Source organism: Thermobia domestica, chromosome 5 (genome assembly GCF_964235325.1).
Source record: "Thermobia domestica chromosome 5, izTheDome1.hap1.1, whole genome shotgun sequence".
Lineage (NCBI taxonomy): Eukaryota > Metazoa > Arthropoda > Insecta > Zygentoma > Lepismatidae > Thermobia > Thermobia domestica.
In genome coordinates, this window is record NC_137458.1 from 170,006,080 (window position 1) to 170,020,229 (window position 14,150).

Sequence of the window (14,150 nt, forward strand, 5' to 3'; positions counted from 1 at the left end):
GGCTTAAATCTCGACTCGACTCGACTCGAATGCATCCCTAGCTACGTACGTTCCGCTACTTCTAATAGTGTAACAATGTAGGTTTTCGTAGCTCAGGGGTAAGGGGTGGTTTTCCAACTCCAAGGGAGGGGAAAGTATCCCTGGAAGGTTCACCTAACGAATAAATCAAGTATACTGACCCAGCGCATTTCTTCGTATCGTTATGCAACGTGTACAACATCTCGTGTTCCGTCCACTTTTACTTCTACGCATAGAAGTATCATATTCCACGGAATTACATATTACGATGAGGAAACCTTTTAATATGCTGCAGCTTGCTTTTGTCCAATATGTATTTATGCAATATTTGGGAATTCTTGTGTCATGTGGAGATCTCTTGTACACTCATTCATCACATATGACCTTTGCATTTTTGGATACTACATGTTATGTTTCTTTACATGCCACCTGACTGTCCTATGCACAGTTATTTTAAACCTATTCTGGTTCCATTTTCACACACTTGTAACTTGAGCAGAAAGCCATTCCCTTATCACGCTTCACCATTAGCCTAGAAGATATAATTGTGATACGTTAAAACAGGGGTGCCCACAAGGGGGGGCTATGACGCAAACTGCGTCATTGAAATACTTGGGGGGGTTAAAAATCTATATAAATATGTTTGAGGGGTGTAAAAATTAATCGAAAAGTTTTTTTTTCATGGAAGAACACCAACGGATAGGCAATTGAGGGGGGTGCGCCATGGACATGAGGGTGGGTGGGCACCACTGCGTTAAAAACTTCTTTTAAATTCTTCTTCCGAGAGTTCATTTTGTCCTGAGACTAAATAGATCAATCAGTTTTGTATTTTTCTTTCAAATTCTAAGTGTTCTGATTGAACGATGTATTATTATTTTTGATTGTTGAAATCTTGTACATGATTGTTGTTTATTTCCCTCATTCAACGTTTCTTTGGGAGTCACCCTTGCGTCGCCACTGCACTATATCCGATTGTACTAATGGAATCTACGACTAAAACTGATGGACATTCTCTTTTACCCAACTTCGATCCGACGTTTTGTTCTTGAGTTATGGCTGCTTTTACATCTTTCTAACAAATTTTCAGGTGGTCAAGGCGTCGAAAGGAGGCATTTTTACAACCAGGTTGGTGTATACTTTTCTTTTTATCTCGGTGTCAGGTATCACCTCCTGACATTTGTCATATTAATTAAGTTACACCTTGTATATATACGAGCGCCATTTCATGTATAAAAACCACCAAATTTATTTAGTAACCTAAATAGCTAAAATGTGAAAACACCTTCACTAGAGAATCACTTTTTAGTTGTTGTAATATATATATATATATATATATATATATATATATATATATATATATATATATATATATATATATATATATATATATATATATATGGATTTGACAAAAAGATCTGAAACGTTTGCAAAAGTGTGAAAATCATACCTCGTATAGTGTGGGGCCTCCTTTTGCGTCCAAAACAGCTTGGATCTAACGTGGAATAGACATATACAGCTCCTGGATCGTGGTGTGTGGAATTCTCTACCATTGTTCTTCCAAAACATGCTCCAGTTCCTTAAGGGATGCTGGTGGAGGGTAATGAGACCGATCACGTCTTTCTAACTCAGACCACAGTGGCTCAATGATGTTCAGATCTTGTGATTGTGGGACCCAGGTGAGGTGTGATAGCTCCTGGTCATGCTCCTCAAACCATGATTTCCATGATTTCGCCGTTTTTGCAGCGTGACAGGGTGCCAAATCATCTTGGTAGATGCCATTACCATCAGGGAACAATATTTGCTCTATGGGTAGAACCTGGTAACCCAAAATGGCCTCATACGCCTTAGCATTCATCATTTCATGCAGGGCTATGATGGGACCTGCAGAAAACCACGATATCACTGACCATACTGTAACAGAACCACCCCCATGTTTTACAGTTGGGAGCAGACAGTCTGCATCATAGGCCTGCGACGGTGTTCTCCATACGTAAACACGACCGGTTGTTGAAAACAAGGTGAAGGTCGATTCATCGGACTACATTACGTGTTTCCACGGTTTAGGTACAAAACCTCGCGACCAAAACCTCGCCTGGCCAAAGCCTCGCCTCCCAAAACCTCGCGAGCCAAAATCTCGCCGGGCCGAAACCTCGCCTGGCCAAAACCTCGCTGTCCAAAACCTCACGGGACAAAATCTCGCCTGGCCAAAACCCCGCCTAGCCAAAACCTCGCGGCCCAAAACCTCGCCGGGCCGAAACCTCGCCATGCCAAAACCTCGTCTTCCATAACCTCGCGCCCCAAAATATCGCCATACCCAAAATCTCATCTGACCAAAACCTCGTCGTAATGATCTCGCGAGACAGAATCGAGACGTAGTGTCGCCTGGGAAGAAATGTCGTCAGGATGAAATCGTCGTGAAGAGGTTTTTTCAATGTAGAATGTTCTATATTACTATATATATATATATATATATATATATATATATATATATATATATATATATATATATATATATATATATATATATATATATATATATATATATAAAATTAAATGACTACGTTTGTTACATTATACCTCTTGAGCCATCGTACCGATCTCAATCAAATTTTCAACATAGATGAGGTTCGAGCCTAGGATGTCTTTTATAATTTCACTTTGTCGGCACAACAAAAGGGAGAGGGGAGTGGGATATATAATTCGGCGCCCCTACTCTCACCACACCAAGCTCTTATTTCCTTTTTTTCTTTTTTTACTTATAAGAAAAGCAGCAGATATTGTTATACTACACTGAATTTTTATTAAGCTGCTTGGGCAGACCATTCCAACAGCCAAAAGCGATTATTATGTATTCTTTTACAAATAAGAGCCGTTTTCAAGAGATGTATCCCGGCCCGCAAGGTTTTGGCCAAGAGAAATTTTGGTTCGCGAGATTTTGGACGGCGAGGTATTGGCCACGCGAGGTTTTGGCCCGGCGAGATTTTGTCCCGCAAGATTTTGGGCAGCGAGATTTTGGCCACGCGAGGTTTTGGGCGGCGAGGTTTTGACCACGCGATGTTTTGGCCGGCGAGATTTTGGGCGGCGATGTTTCGGCCGCGAGATATTGTCCGCATTCCGTTTCCACAGCTCATGAGTCCACGCCTTGTGGTCCTTGCACCACTGGATACGCCTCTTCGCATTTACTGCTGGGCCCAGGGGTTTGGCGATAGCAGCCCTGCCATGAATTTTCATTTTATGAAGTTCCCGTCGCACTGTTTTCGATGAAACCGGGTTCTGTAGGCCGGAATTCAGTTCAGACGTAATTTTTATTACAGTCGTCTTTCTTTTTTTTTTCTTTTTTTTTTTTAGCTGCTACAATCCGTTTTAATGCTCTCCGGTCCCTATCTGACAGGATTGTCTTTCGACCACTGTTGTGCTTTGCAGACGTCGTTTGCCCATGAATTGTAATGTCCTCGTGCCATTAGACACAGTGCCTTTCGATACCCCCACAATTATCGTCACTATTGTCACTGTGCTACTACCAGACGGGCACGAACGATCATGCCTATTTGGAAGTCTGTCAAGTCGCCCACTTTTCCGCATCACTTTCACACCACGACGCTCACAGGTGTACTGGTTACTGCCGACGGAAGATCTACATGACACATTGAAAAGAAAAAACGATCGGCAACCGCAAATCGTGTTGTATAGTGGAGGATCAAACTTACGTGTCCTGTATGAATTGTTTTTAGTTTTTTGTCCATCCCCTATATATATATATATATATATATATATATATATATATATATATATATATATATATATATATATATATATATATATATATTGTCAAACAAAATAAAGCTAAATATATATCAATAAATCAATATACCTATATTTTAGAAATACAATACGTACGGATCATTCGAACACTGCTCTAAAACACACAGGAACAATCAAATTTGTAAATAAAGAACTTTAAAAACTTGAATATGTAAGCTGCACTCTATCGATTGCACTTAGCTTCTGATTTTTTTTTTTTTTTTTTTTTTTTTTTTTTTGCGATAAATGAGCAGCAGCACCGGAAACTCCTATATTATCTTACCAAATAGACCTACATGTTAATTGCTTTACTGGCTCTATACATATTTTTGAAAAGTGACTGTACTCTTTACCTGTTCTCTGCCAATCACTGTATGAATGTGTAATACAAAACTGGTATACAGAAGAATTTTAAAAATATTCATAATGTGATATTTCACAGGTCGCCTTTTGTAAGGGCGTACTGTACCCTTCACAGGATCTTTACTAACAGCCACTATGTGAATTTACTATGTAAAACTGGTATACAGAAGAACAACTAGAACCACTTATCTACTATAATGTGATGTTTCGCAGGGCGCCTTAGGGAAAGGGCGCATGTACCTTTCACGGGTTCTTTACCAACAGTAACAGTATGTATTCATTGTACAGAACTGTGCCATACAGAAAAATAAATAAAATCGTTTATCTTTGATGTTGTTTCGCAAGGACGCCTTATGTAAAGGGTGCACTTTATCCTTCACGGGTTCTTTACTAATAACAACTGTAAGAATTTATTATTTAAAAAAAACTTGTACCTTTATTTACAATGTGATTTTTCGGAGGGCGCACCGGAACATGTCCCGGTTTCCCAGCACGGGCCTGGATACGATGCATGTTTTTCAAATGTGTACGACGTTGCTAGTAACACAAAGAATAAGAAAATTAAGCTATTTATTTATATATTTATTACCAATTATTTGAATATTTGAATATCTTAGGACAAAGTTGAAGTGTACTAATTTGCTATATTGTTGACATTGTTTGCAGCCTGAAGTAAGAAACTAATTAATATTCTCATGTTTCGGTCACCGACCGACCTTACGAAGCGAATTTTACTCATTCTTAAGAAAAATCAAGAATATAAAATCATAGTTATTTGATAGTAGAGTGCTAATTTCTTATATGCAAGTTCATCCTGGATTCGATAGTTATGCGCTCAGGGGGAAACCCAAGAAAATTAATATATGAAAAAACATTTCTGCAAGTAAAAGTAACCTAAATTCTCTATTAAGTTCAACACAAGGACGCAAAACTTAACGATGATAATTATGTTCATGAGCAATAATATTTCATCATAATATCTTCACGCTTATTTTCGTTTTCTTTAGAAATGGAACATACTCGTAAATTGTTTATGTGAGTCCATGTCAGGGGTACCCACAAAGGGGGGCTATGACGCAAACTGCGCCATTGAAATATTTGGGGGGTTAAAAATATATGTAAATATGTTTAAGGGGGTGTAAAAATTAATCGAAAAGTTATTTTTTCATGGAAGAACACCTACGGATAGACAATGGGGGGTGCGTCATGGACATAAGGGGGGATGGGCACCACTGTCCATTTGAACATTTACAAATTGGCTGAAGTGTTTTGAGCACATGAGTTTACATTTAAACCAACAAATAAAAAGGTATAGTTTCACAGTAATGATAACAAACTAGTTATAGTGGCTTATTACTGAATAAAATAAAATGAAATTTCTACTTTTATGTTCCACGAATATGTCCTGTAGGCAAAGGGAGACGGATGATTAATGGGAGTGAATAATTATAAAACAATCGGTGGAATGGTCATGTGGGAGGAAACGTCAGAATCGCGAGAAAACCCACGGACACGATCAAGGGCGCCGATTTCTCTGTAAATTTGGGTGAGCCCATTCAGATGCGGAAGGTATATATATGAAGATTTTACGACAAATTGCACTCAATTATGCCAAATATTGTATATTCATAAATACAATAAGGGGCCCACATGAGCTTTGGGGCCCCGGGCCCTCTCGCCCCCCCGGGATCGGCGCCCTTGGACACGATGTTGTCCATTACAAATTCATATGGCTTGAATTCGAACCAGGTACCACTCACACTAGAGGTAAGCACTCCACTATTGATCCATTCTGTCCTTTCATAATGAATGTTTGTGATATGTCATGACGAGTAATGAACACAATATTCTGTTCCAGTGAGTGAAACAATATAGAATAAGACATATCAATCTATTGGACGAAACTTAATAAAGGCTGAACTCTTAAAACGTTTGCTTTTATTCTTTCTTTCTTTCTTTCTTTCTTTCTTTCTTGTGGATCTCAGAACACAAAACACAATGGGCCTTATGCAGAGTTGTTCTGACGTCTGATTAGTGTCATACCTAACAGTTCGGCTAACGTATGTTCCCTGCAGTAGTCAGGCTTTTAGTATGACGCTAATCATATGTCAAAACGACTCTGCATAAGACCTAATACTTCCACGATTAATCTTTTGCAAATGTACTACCATATATCCAACATTAATCATGTCAGAGCCGAGGGCAGGCTTGTAACCATCCCAAAAATGTAGGGGAGGCCTGTAGATGTTAGGAGGGGCTAATCCAACCATATTATGGTTTATTTACAAGCCTACGTTGAAAAGTTTAGGGGACAGGAAAAATTTAGGGGAGCAGCCTCCCGGGGATATTGGCCTACCTGAAGGGGAGAAGAATATAAATAAACTTATGTTTGTATACTTAAAGCACTATTTCGTGTGAGGTTATTGAAAAGAAAAAGCTGAAGTTTTAAAGTAACAACAGTAACACATAATGAATTTCTGTCAATATTCCTCTAGTTCAAGCTCGAAAAAATCCTGGACGCCAGATAGTCAAGGCGATTGGAAATAGGAGTCTGGCTCATAAATAAGTTAAATCAAAAATAAAATTATGAAGGCCCATGTATGAAATTATATTATTATGGCGCCTAGGTCACAAGAAAAATTCTCGAGCACTTATCTTGTTTATGATGGTCTTTCGGCAGCCTAACCATCTGTCTGCCTCTATTCGCTACAGCTTCCTTCAGCTTCAAACCACGGTGGTGACCACAAAAGCATTTCTCTTGTAGAAATGTAATAAAGTAAAACGCTATATAATACGATTCTTGTAGCATTAAGATAAGAATTTTTGTAGTAATGGTGTTGGGTGGCCGACAGCTAATATGCAGAGTAAAAAGAAAAAATGAAAGGATGTAATAGGATATGAATATTTTTAAAGGGATTAAGAGCTTTTTGGTGCAGAAAGTGCTTATTTGTAGCCGTAGTATACCTAGGTAATTGCATGGGGATTCACGACAAATCTTCAAGAACAAAACGTCGGATCAAAGTTGGGTAAAAGAGAATGTCCATCAGTTTTAGTCGTAGATTCCATTAGTACAATCGGATATAGTGCAGTGGCGACGCAAGGGTGACTCCCAAAGAAACTGGAGTATTCCTTTGATTATTCTATCAAACGTTGAATGAGGGAAATAAACAACAATCATGTACAAGATTTCAACAATCAAAAATAATAATACATCGTTCAATTAGAAGAATACTTATAATTTGAAAGAAAAATACAAAACTGATCGATCTATTTAGTCTCAGTACAGAATGAACTCTCGGAAGAAGAATTTAGAAGAAGTTTTTAACGTATCACAATTATATCTTCTAGGCTAATGGTGAAGCATGATAACTGAATCGTTTTCAAAAAGGTTAAACTCTTAAGAAAAATGTGATATGAAACTATTAACTGAAACTATTAATTTACTTAAACGGATGTGTTAATAACTACATTTTGTACTTTTGTTTCTGTATTTTCCATTTTTACATTTCGGATTTTGAATTACATAGCACGTCCAAAAGTAAGTTCCATTTCAATTTATCTCCGCTGCAGCGCTGCGATCGCAGTTCCGCACATGCGCGGTAGAAGCTCTGTATCAAGGAGAAGAAACGTGCGCCATTTGGAGATTGCTGTCAGTCACGTACGCTTTGTTGTGCTTGTTTACAATGTCGGTGTTGATTGAAAATCCCGCCGCTTGTGAAATCAGAGCGGTGATTCGTTTTCTGGTTCACGCGATTGATGACAAGATCCAGGAAAACCGCAGGGTTACTTTCATCTGTCCTTACATCTCACGTCTTTCCTTGGCGGTCAACACTTCAACAATGACGACGGGCTGAAAGAAACTGTCCAACTGGTTGAAGACACAGGCGGCAAACTTCTATGAAGAAGGTATACAAAACCTTGTGCCACGCTATGACAAATGCCTGCAAAATTTCGCCAGTTATGTGGAAAAGTAGTTTAAGAGTTGTAGAATTTTGTGCAATAAATAATTTTTCTGTATGTGTACACAATTTAATTTTATTACCAAACGGAACTTACTTTCTGGACGTGCCTCGTATTATTCGTACATTTTGGAATTTCATTTCTACAATTTGCTATTTTATGTTTGCATCTTGCAATTTCAGTTTTCCGTTTTTAATTAATTTTTGAATTTTGTATATTTGGTTTTACATTTTCTAATTTCATTTTTAGTTTTGCAATTTTATTTTTGCATTTTGCCAATTCATTTTTATATTTCGCAATTTTATTCTTGCATTTGATAATTTAACTTTTGTTTTTTTTTGTGTTTGTGTGTCTGCTTTAAAGGATTTTATATTCTATTTTTTGTAATACAAATGTGTTATGCGTTGTTAATTAATAGTTCCATCATGTATTCTTATCTTAGCTCGACACTTACGATTTTAATAAACTAAACTTCTTTACACAGAATTAGTTTAATTAGTAAAAACTAGTAGTAAGTCAAAAACGAATTTTTTAAGTATGAACTTTTAACACAATAACAAATAGGGTCTACTGGTATATTCATGTTTGTATAGTTTGGAAAAGAAACAAAACTTTCAATGCTAGGATCTTTTAATGCTTAATCATACATTGAATAATATGAAAAATGAAATGAAATCTTTGAGTTTTACGTCCCACAGTTATGCCAGTTAGGCTAAAGGAGACGGTTATTATGAGAAATGAATGAAATGGTGGAATGAAGAAAGTGGGAGGAAACGGGAGAACCCCGAGAAAACCCACGAGCACGGTTAAATAATATGAGTAACAAAGTTTTAAACTTCTGTCTTATCAATGTTTCAACGAATTTTTTTACAGGATTTACTTAATGGATGGAAATGTGTATGGAATCGAATGTGCAGACACACTATAAGTATTTAACTAGCACTTTTAAATAATACTGTTTACTGGTTTGTAAACAGGTTGCTTTTATTAACAACCAGTATTATAGCATGCTAATACGAACATCTTAAATAATGTATGAAATGATTCGTTCAATAATATTCACAAGATATCGTGTCCAGCACGATGAAAGGTGATTTGTGTAATAATAATAAAATTAGTTTTGGACATGTGATAAATTCGGCAGAAATTCTATACAATTACAAACATTTTATTTGAAATCATAGACTAAATTTTCTTAATCAGATGTTAAAATTATATTTTAAATTCGCATTTGTTTCAGAATAGGTTAATTTTGACCTTGAAAACTGGGAGAGCAAAAGTGTAAATTTTTACCTGCTATCAGGTCTGAGGAGAGTATCATGTCAGCTTAAAATAACAAGAAAGGCTAGTAATTTAATTAAAATTAACAAATAATAATTGGATTGTAATATTTGTTTATTACTCGTGGAAAATATTACCGTAATATTCGAGTCAGTGAATAATTGAATGCTTCCCAATAAATTAGTCCTAGGAGAAAGCTATGCTTTCGATTCGTTAAATACATTGCTTGTAATATTTACATATTACTCATGTTATTATTATCGTTTTAGTAAACTCTGCACAGTACTATTTTAGTTTATTCACGATAGCCTTACGCTATCATTCGTATATTTATTTAATTCGTAACATTTATATATTACTCCTAGCATCGTTTGAGTAAATGTAATTTGTGATGTATTAAATAATTAATTACAACATTTACACATTACTGGTAGAAAATGATTAAATTAAAGCCAATAAAGAAAATTAATTCGTAATAGCCTTATGCTGTTACACGTATTTATTCCTAATAAGTTCTACGAAATGTTTTCGTCCTATGAATAAATTATTTCTGTTATTTGTATTTCTCTTAATGATAGTAGTCGATTGTTTCATATTTTAATTCATTTGGCGGATAACGTTTCAATATGTTTATGTACTACTTAGGACATCTTGGCAGTATCCTCTTATCTTATTGTTTTCCAATTACAACATATACTTCTCTTCCCCGCAATCCCCTGATATCCCCTGGGATAGAAATTTTGTACACTACTCAAAATGCCATTAAATATATACTCAGTTTATAACATCCTAATTGTTAACTATTGAAATTTTGAAATTTTTGCAGTGTATGAATGGTTTTACAAATAAAGCGAGTTCTTTAATAGCACTTTGTAGGTACTAAATAAAGCACTTTAAAAGTTCTCATTTTCTTACTTTTTGTATTCTCATTTTCTTACTTTTTGTAACTATGTAACAACAAACAATAAGTTACGGAAAACGTAGTGGAGGCTCTTAAAACAAGTACTGTTACGTCAAGAAGAAACTGTTAACTAAGGCCAATAGTACAAGGAGTTTTTTTTTTTTTAATTTCGGGCAACTGACCTGCCACTATAATGTCATAATCCTTATAACAATGATAATTATAATATTCATCCTTTTTCCTTGGCCTCTTAACCGTCAACTAAAGCAACTTTGTTCAATTGTAACCTAATCTATTCCTAATCTTGAAATATTCAAAATGATATAATGTAATTATTTGTTAGTCGGAACTGATGACAAGAACTTGTTACGATATTGTAGCAAGACAAAACTTGTAGTGAAAGACATTAAGCTGCAATATCAGCTTCTCTTCGAGGAAATAAAAGAAAACATCAGGTGAAAGACTATTGTACCTACAAGCATTTATTCCATTATTGACTTTCTAATTGTTCTATCCTCTTCAAATTACATAATAAATTTCCACTCAAAGTCCATTATACATGTAAGTGTCAAATACAGTATATAATAATGATACTCTAATGATTTACACACGTTCATGTTAAGGAGCTTCTTTATGGCTATATAGTTAGCGAGGCGCTAAAGACCGAGTTTCGATTTCTGGTGACAGCTCAGGTGCTTCGGGTCTAAAGTTAAACTCCAAGTCAAACAATAGATTCAGGTTACTGCTAGTCTAATTAAATGTTAATTCTGAATTACTGTTTTTCTTCATGTAGGTAACGTATCTTGACTGGCAACTTGATAAGCCTTTAATTATTGGAGAATTTTCCAGTAAATGCGGTGCTGGACGCAGTATTGAAGAACTAATGGATTATGCTTATTTTAATGGTTATCAGGTAAATTTGCATTTTATATTTATTTACTTATTTTGCAAACTCCAAAGAAGAATGACATTTTACAAATTTCTAGTTGTAATTTGAAAAGTAATAATTATTTTGATGTTTCATAATAAGCATATGACCGTATTTAAACAATACATTTAGATCATACAACATAAAGTCACAATGCGATTTCAATGCATTTAGGTATTCAATGACAAGTAGCATCTTATGCTTCAGTGAAAGACTCGTTCTAGAATAGTTATATATAAGTAAATGGAAGAAATCCCTTTGCTAATAGTTAACGAATTTCTTCCTCATTTTCATTTCAATAAATACATATTTCCCTGTTACACATTTCAATTTTTTGTTTAGCAACGAAGAGAAAATGGATATTTGAGATTCTGAATGGAAAATGTTCAATGGCTTCTTAAAGACCAGCAGAAAAGTATCGATCGCTAGAGGTCCTCTATATATACAATACACTCTCTAAGGTAAGTGATGGGAACTAACAAGGAACGGACATGAATGTGTCATCCGGACATCCGAATCAAATCTAGTACATTCGGTAAACATAACAAAGATATATTCGTGCACGAAAAATTAGTTGTCATGGACAAAGGAGTAAGTCCTTGGGGCCCATTAACCATTAAAGTTAGTATAAAGAAAATCGTAGGCTCGCAGTGAAATAGCTATTGCATCAACATTGTTCACTGGAAACTCATTGTTTATAATTCATTCTCTTCAGCATGAAACAAGCTCTCCAAACGTGCTATGTATTGTGGGCCATAACATACTTGAACAGGGAGAATTGGGAGAATGTCGGGAAAATTCCCTCCAAAAAAATCCTCCCATCAACTTTGGCCCCCTCTGGAGTGGTCCCGGGTAAAGCACACAATCCAAATGTATCTCGAAAAATACTATAGGGGATAAGAAATGTGTGTACCCAGTTTTGTTTTGATAGACGGAATAGGTATTAGGGGAAAGGTTGTATAGCAATACGCTCTGCTCTGTACATACAAAACCGAATCTACTCTATGACCTGACTTACATAGAGAACATAATATAAAAAGTATAAACGCAGTACTATATATCCTGATATGAAGAATTGGACTACATTCTCTGTAGAATGAAGCAAGCGTTTTAAACAGCAACTGTGCTACAGTTGTATTGGAATAAATCCAGGTTATCCACCAACACTCCCACCCATGCCCGTTTGTTTTCTACTCCATTTTTACTGTATGCGTATACCTCATACTTTTTTCAAGGTATATTTTAATTTTGTTCTCCTACCAGTGTGCGACTTACCAGGGAGGATTAGGGGGAAATCCCCCTTAAAATATCCTTTAATTCGCACACTGACCTCCTACCGGCTCCGGTTTCGTTTCAGAGGACGCATAACTTCACAATAGAGCTACTGTATTTTGGAAAACATTTTTGCAACTTAACTCCAATTTTCTTCTCCACATGTCATAGAACAATATGCGTAATAACTATTGAAACGCTTGCTTCATTTTACAGAGAATGTGGTACAATTCTTGATACCAGGATAAATAATACTGCGTTTATATTTTTTTTATATTATGTTCTCTTTATAGGTCAGGTCATAGGTTCGGTTTTGTATGTACAGAGCGTATTTGTATACCTTTCCCCTCATACTTATTCCGTCTATCAAAACGAAACTTGGCACACACATTTCTTATCCCTTATAGTATTTTTCGAGATACATTTGGATTGTGTGCTTTTACCCGAAGCCACTCCATACGGGCCCGAAATTGATGGGAGGGAATTTTCCCGACGTTCTCCCATTTCCCCTTTCAAGTTCCCTTATGGGCCACATTACATAGCACATTTGGCAAGTTTGTTTCATGCTGAAGAGAACGAATTATGAACCATGACTTTCCAATGAACAGTGTTGATGCAATAGCTATTTCATTGCGAGTCTACGATTTTCTTTATACTAATAGAGTTAATGGGCCCCAGGGTACTCCGCTGTCCATGGCACCTAATTTTTCGTGCATGAACATATCTTTGTTATGTTTATCGAAAGGACTAGGTTTGATTCGGATGTCCGGATGACACGTTCATGTCCGTTCCTTGTAAGCTGAAATGTAGGAACTTCATTGGTTTGACAGCAAATTACTTGAGAGTGAAATATCCATGTATCAAATTCATTAATCGCGAACTTATTTAAAACAAATACATCTTATCTTGTTTTAATGGAGTAAAAGGGGACAAGAACGGTACGGTAGTAGATATCCCCTTGGATAGACGGCCGAGTCAGCAAAAAATTATCTTGTTTTCCTAGAATTCGATATAATTTCCTGAAATTGGAAGGCAAGTTTCGACAAGCCTTTAGTTGTTATGTTCATAGCCTTTTACGGCTACGAAAATTTTGGTGATGGGAACCCGCTGTTGCTATGCTCATAGTCTTGAACGCCTAACATAAGTGTTCTCATCTTATATTGTCTAGTTATTTGAACCCCCGTCACCCCCTACTCCTCCTGGAAAGCCAAAGAGCATAAGCGATTTAGCCCCTTGGTCCTATTCCCACGAAATGTCTGTAGGTTATGAACTGAAAGCATGATATTCAAATGATCGAAGCTTCTCAGCAGATTGTATGAAAGTGGTCTTAGTTGCTAAGGTAAATATTATATTTCATGATTTTTTTAAAACGTGGAATTAGAAACAATATATGAGTCTCATAACGAAACACATACCCATGCAAAATCGTGTTGCTTAGCCCCTTGGTCCTATTCCCACAAAGTGTCTGTAGATTATGAACCGAAGACGTGATATTCAAATGATCAAAGATTCTCACGAAATTGACTTAGTTGCTAAGGTAAATATTGTATTTCACGATTTTTTTTAAAACGTGGGATAAGAAACAATATATGAGTCTCATAACGAAACACACACCCATACACTCCT

At 36.2% G+C, this 14,150-nt stretch overlaps 1 protein-coding gene across 1 annotated transcript in view; it reads left to right on the plus strand.

Moving 5' to 3' along the window:
* Nucleotides 1–14,150, plus strand: part of LOC145686263 (mannan endo-1,4-beta-mannosidase-like) — a 506,707-nt gene that overhangs the window by 300,896 nt on the left and 191,661 nt on the right. Inside the window, exon 5 of the mRNA XM_081759388.1 lies at nucleotides 11,118–11,237. Within this exon, the coding sequence (XP_081615514.1) occupies nucleotides 11,118–11,237 (120 nt within the window). The remainder of the gene's footprint in view (nucleotides 1–11,117; nucleotides 11,238–14,150) is intronic.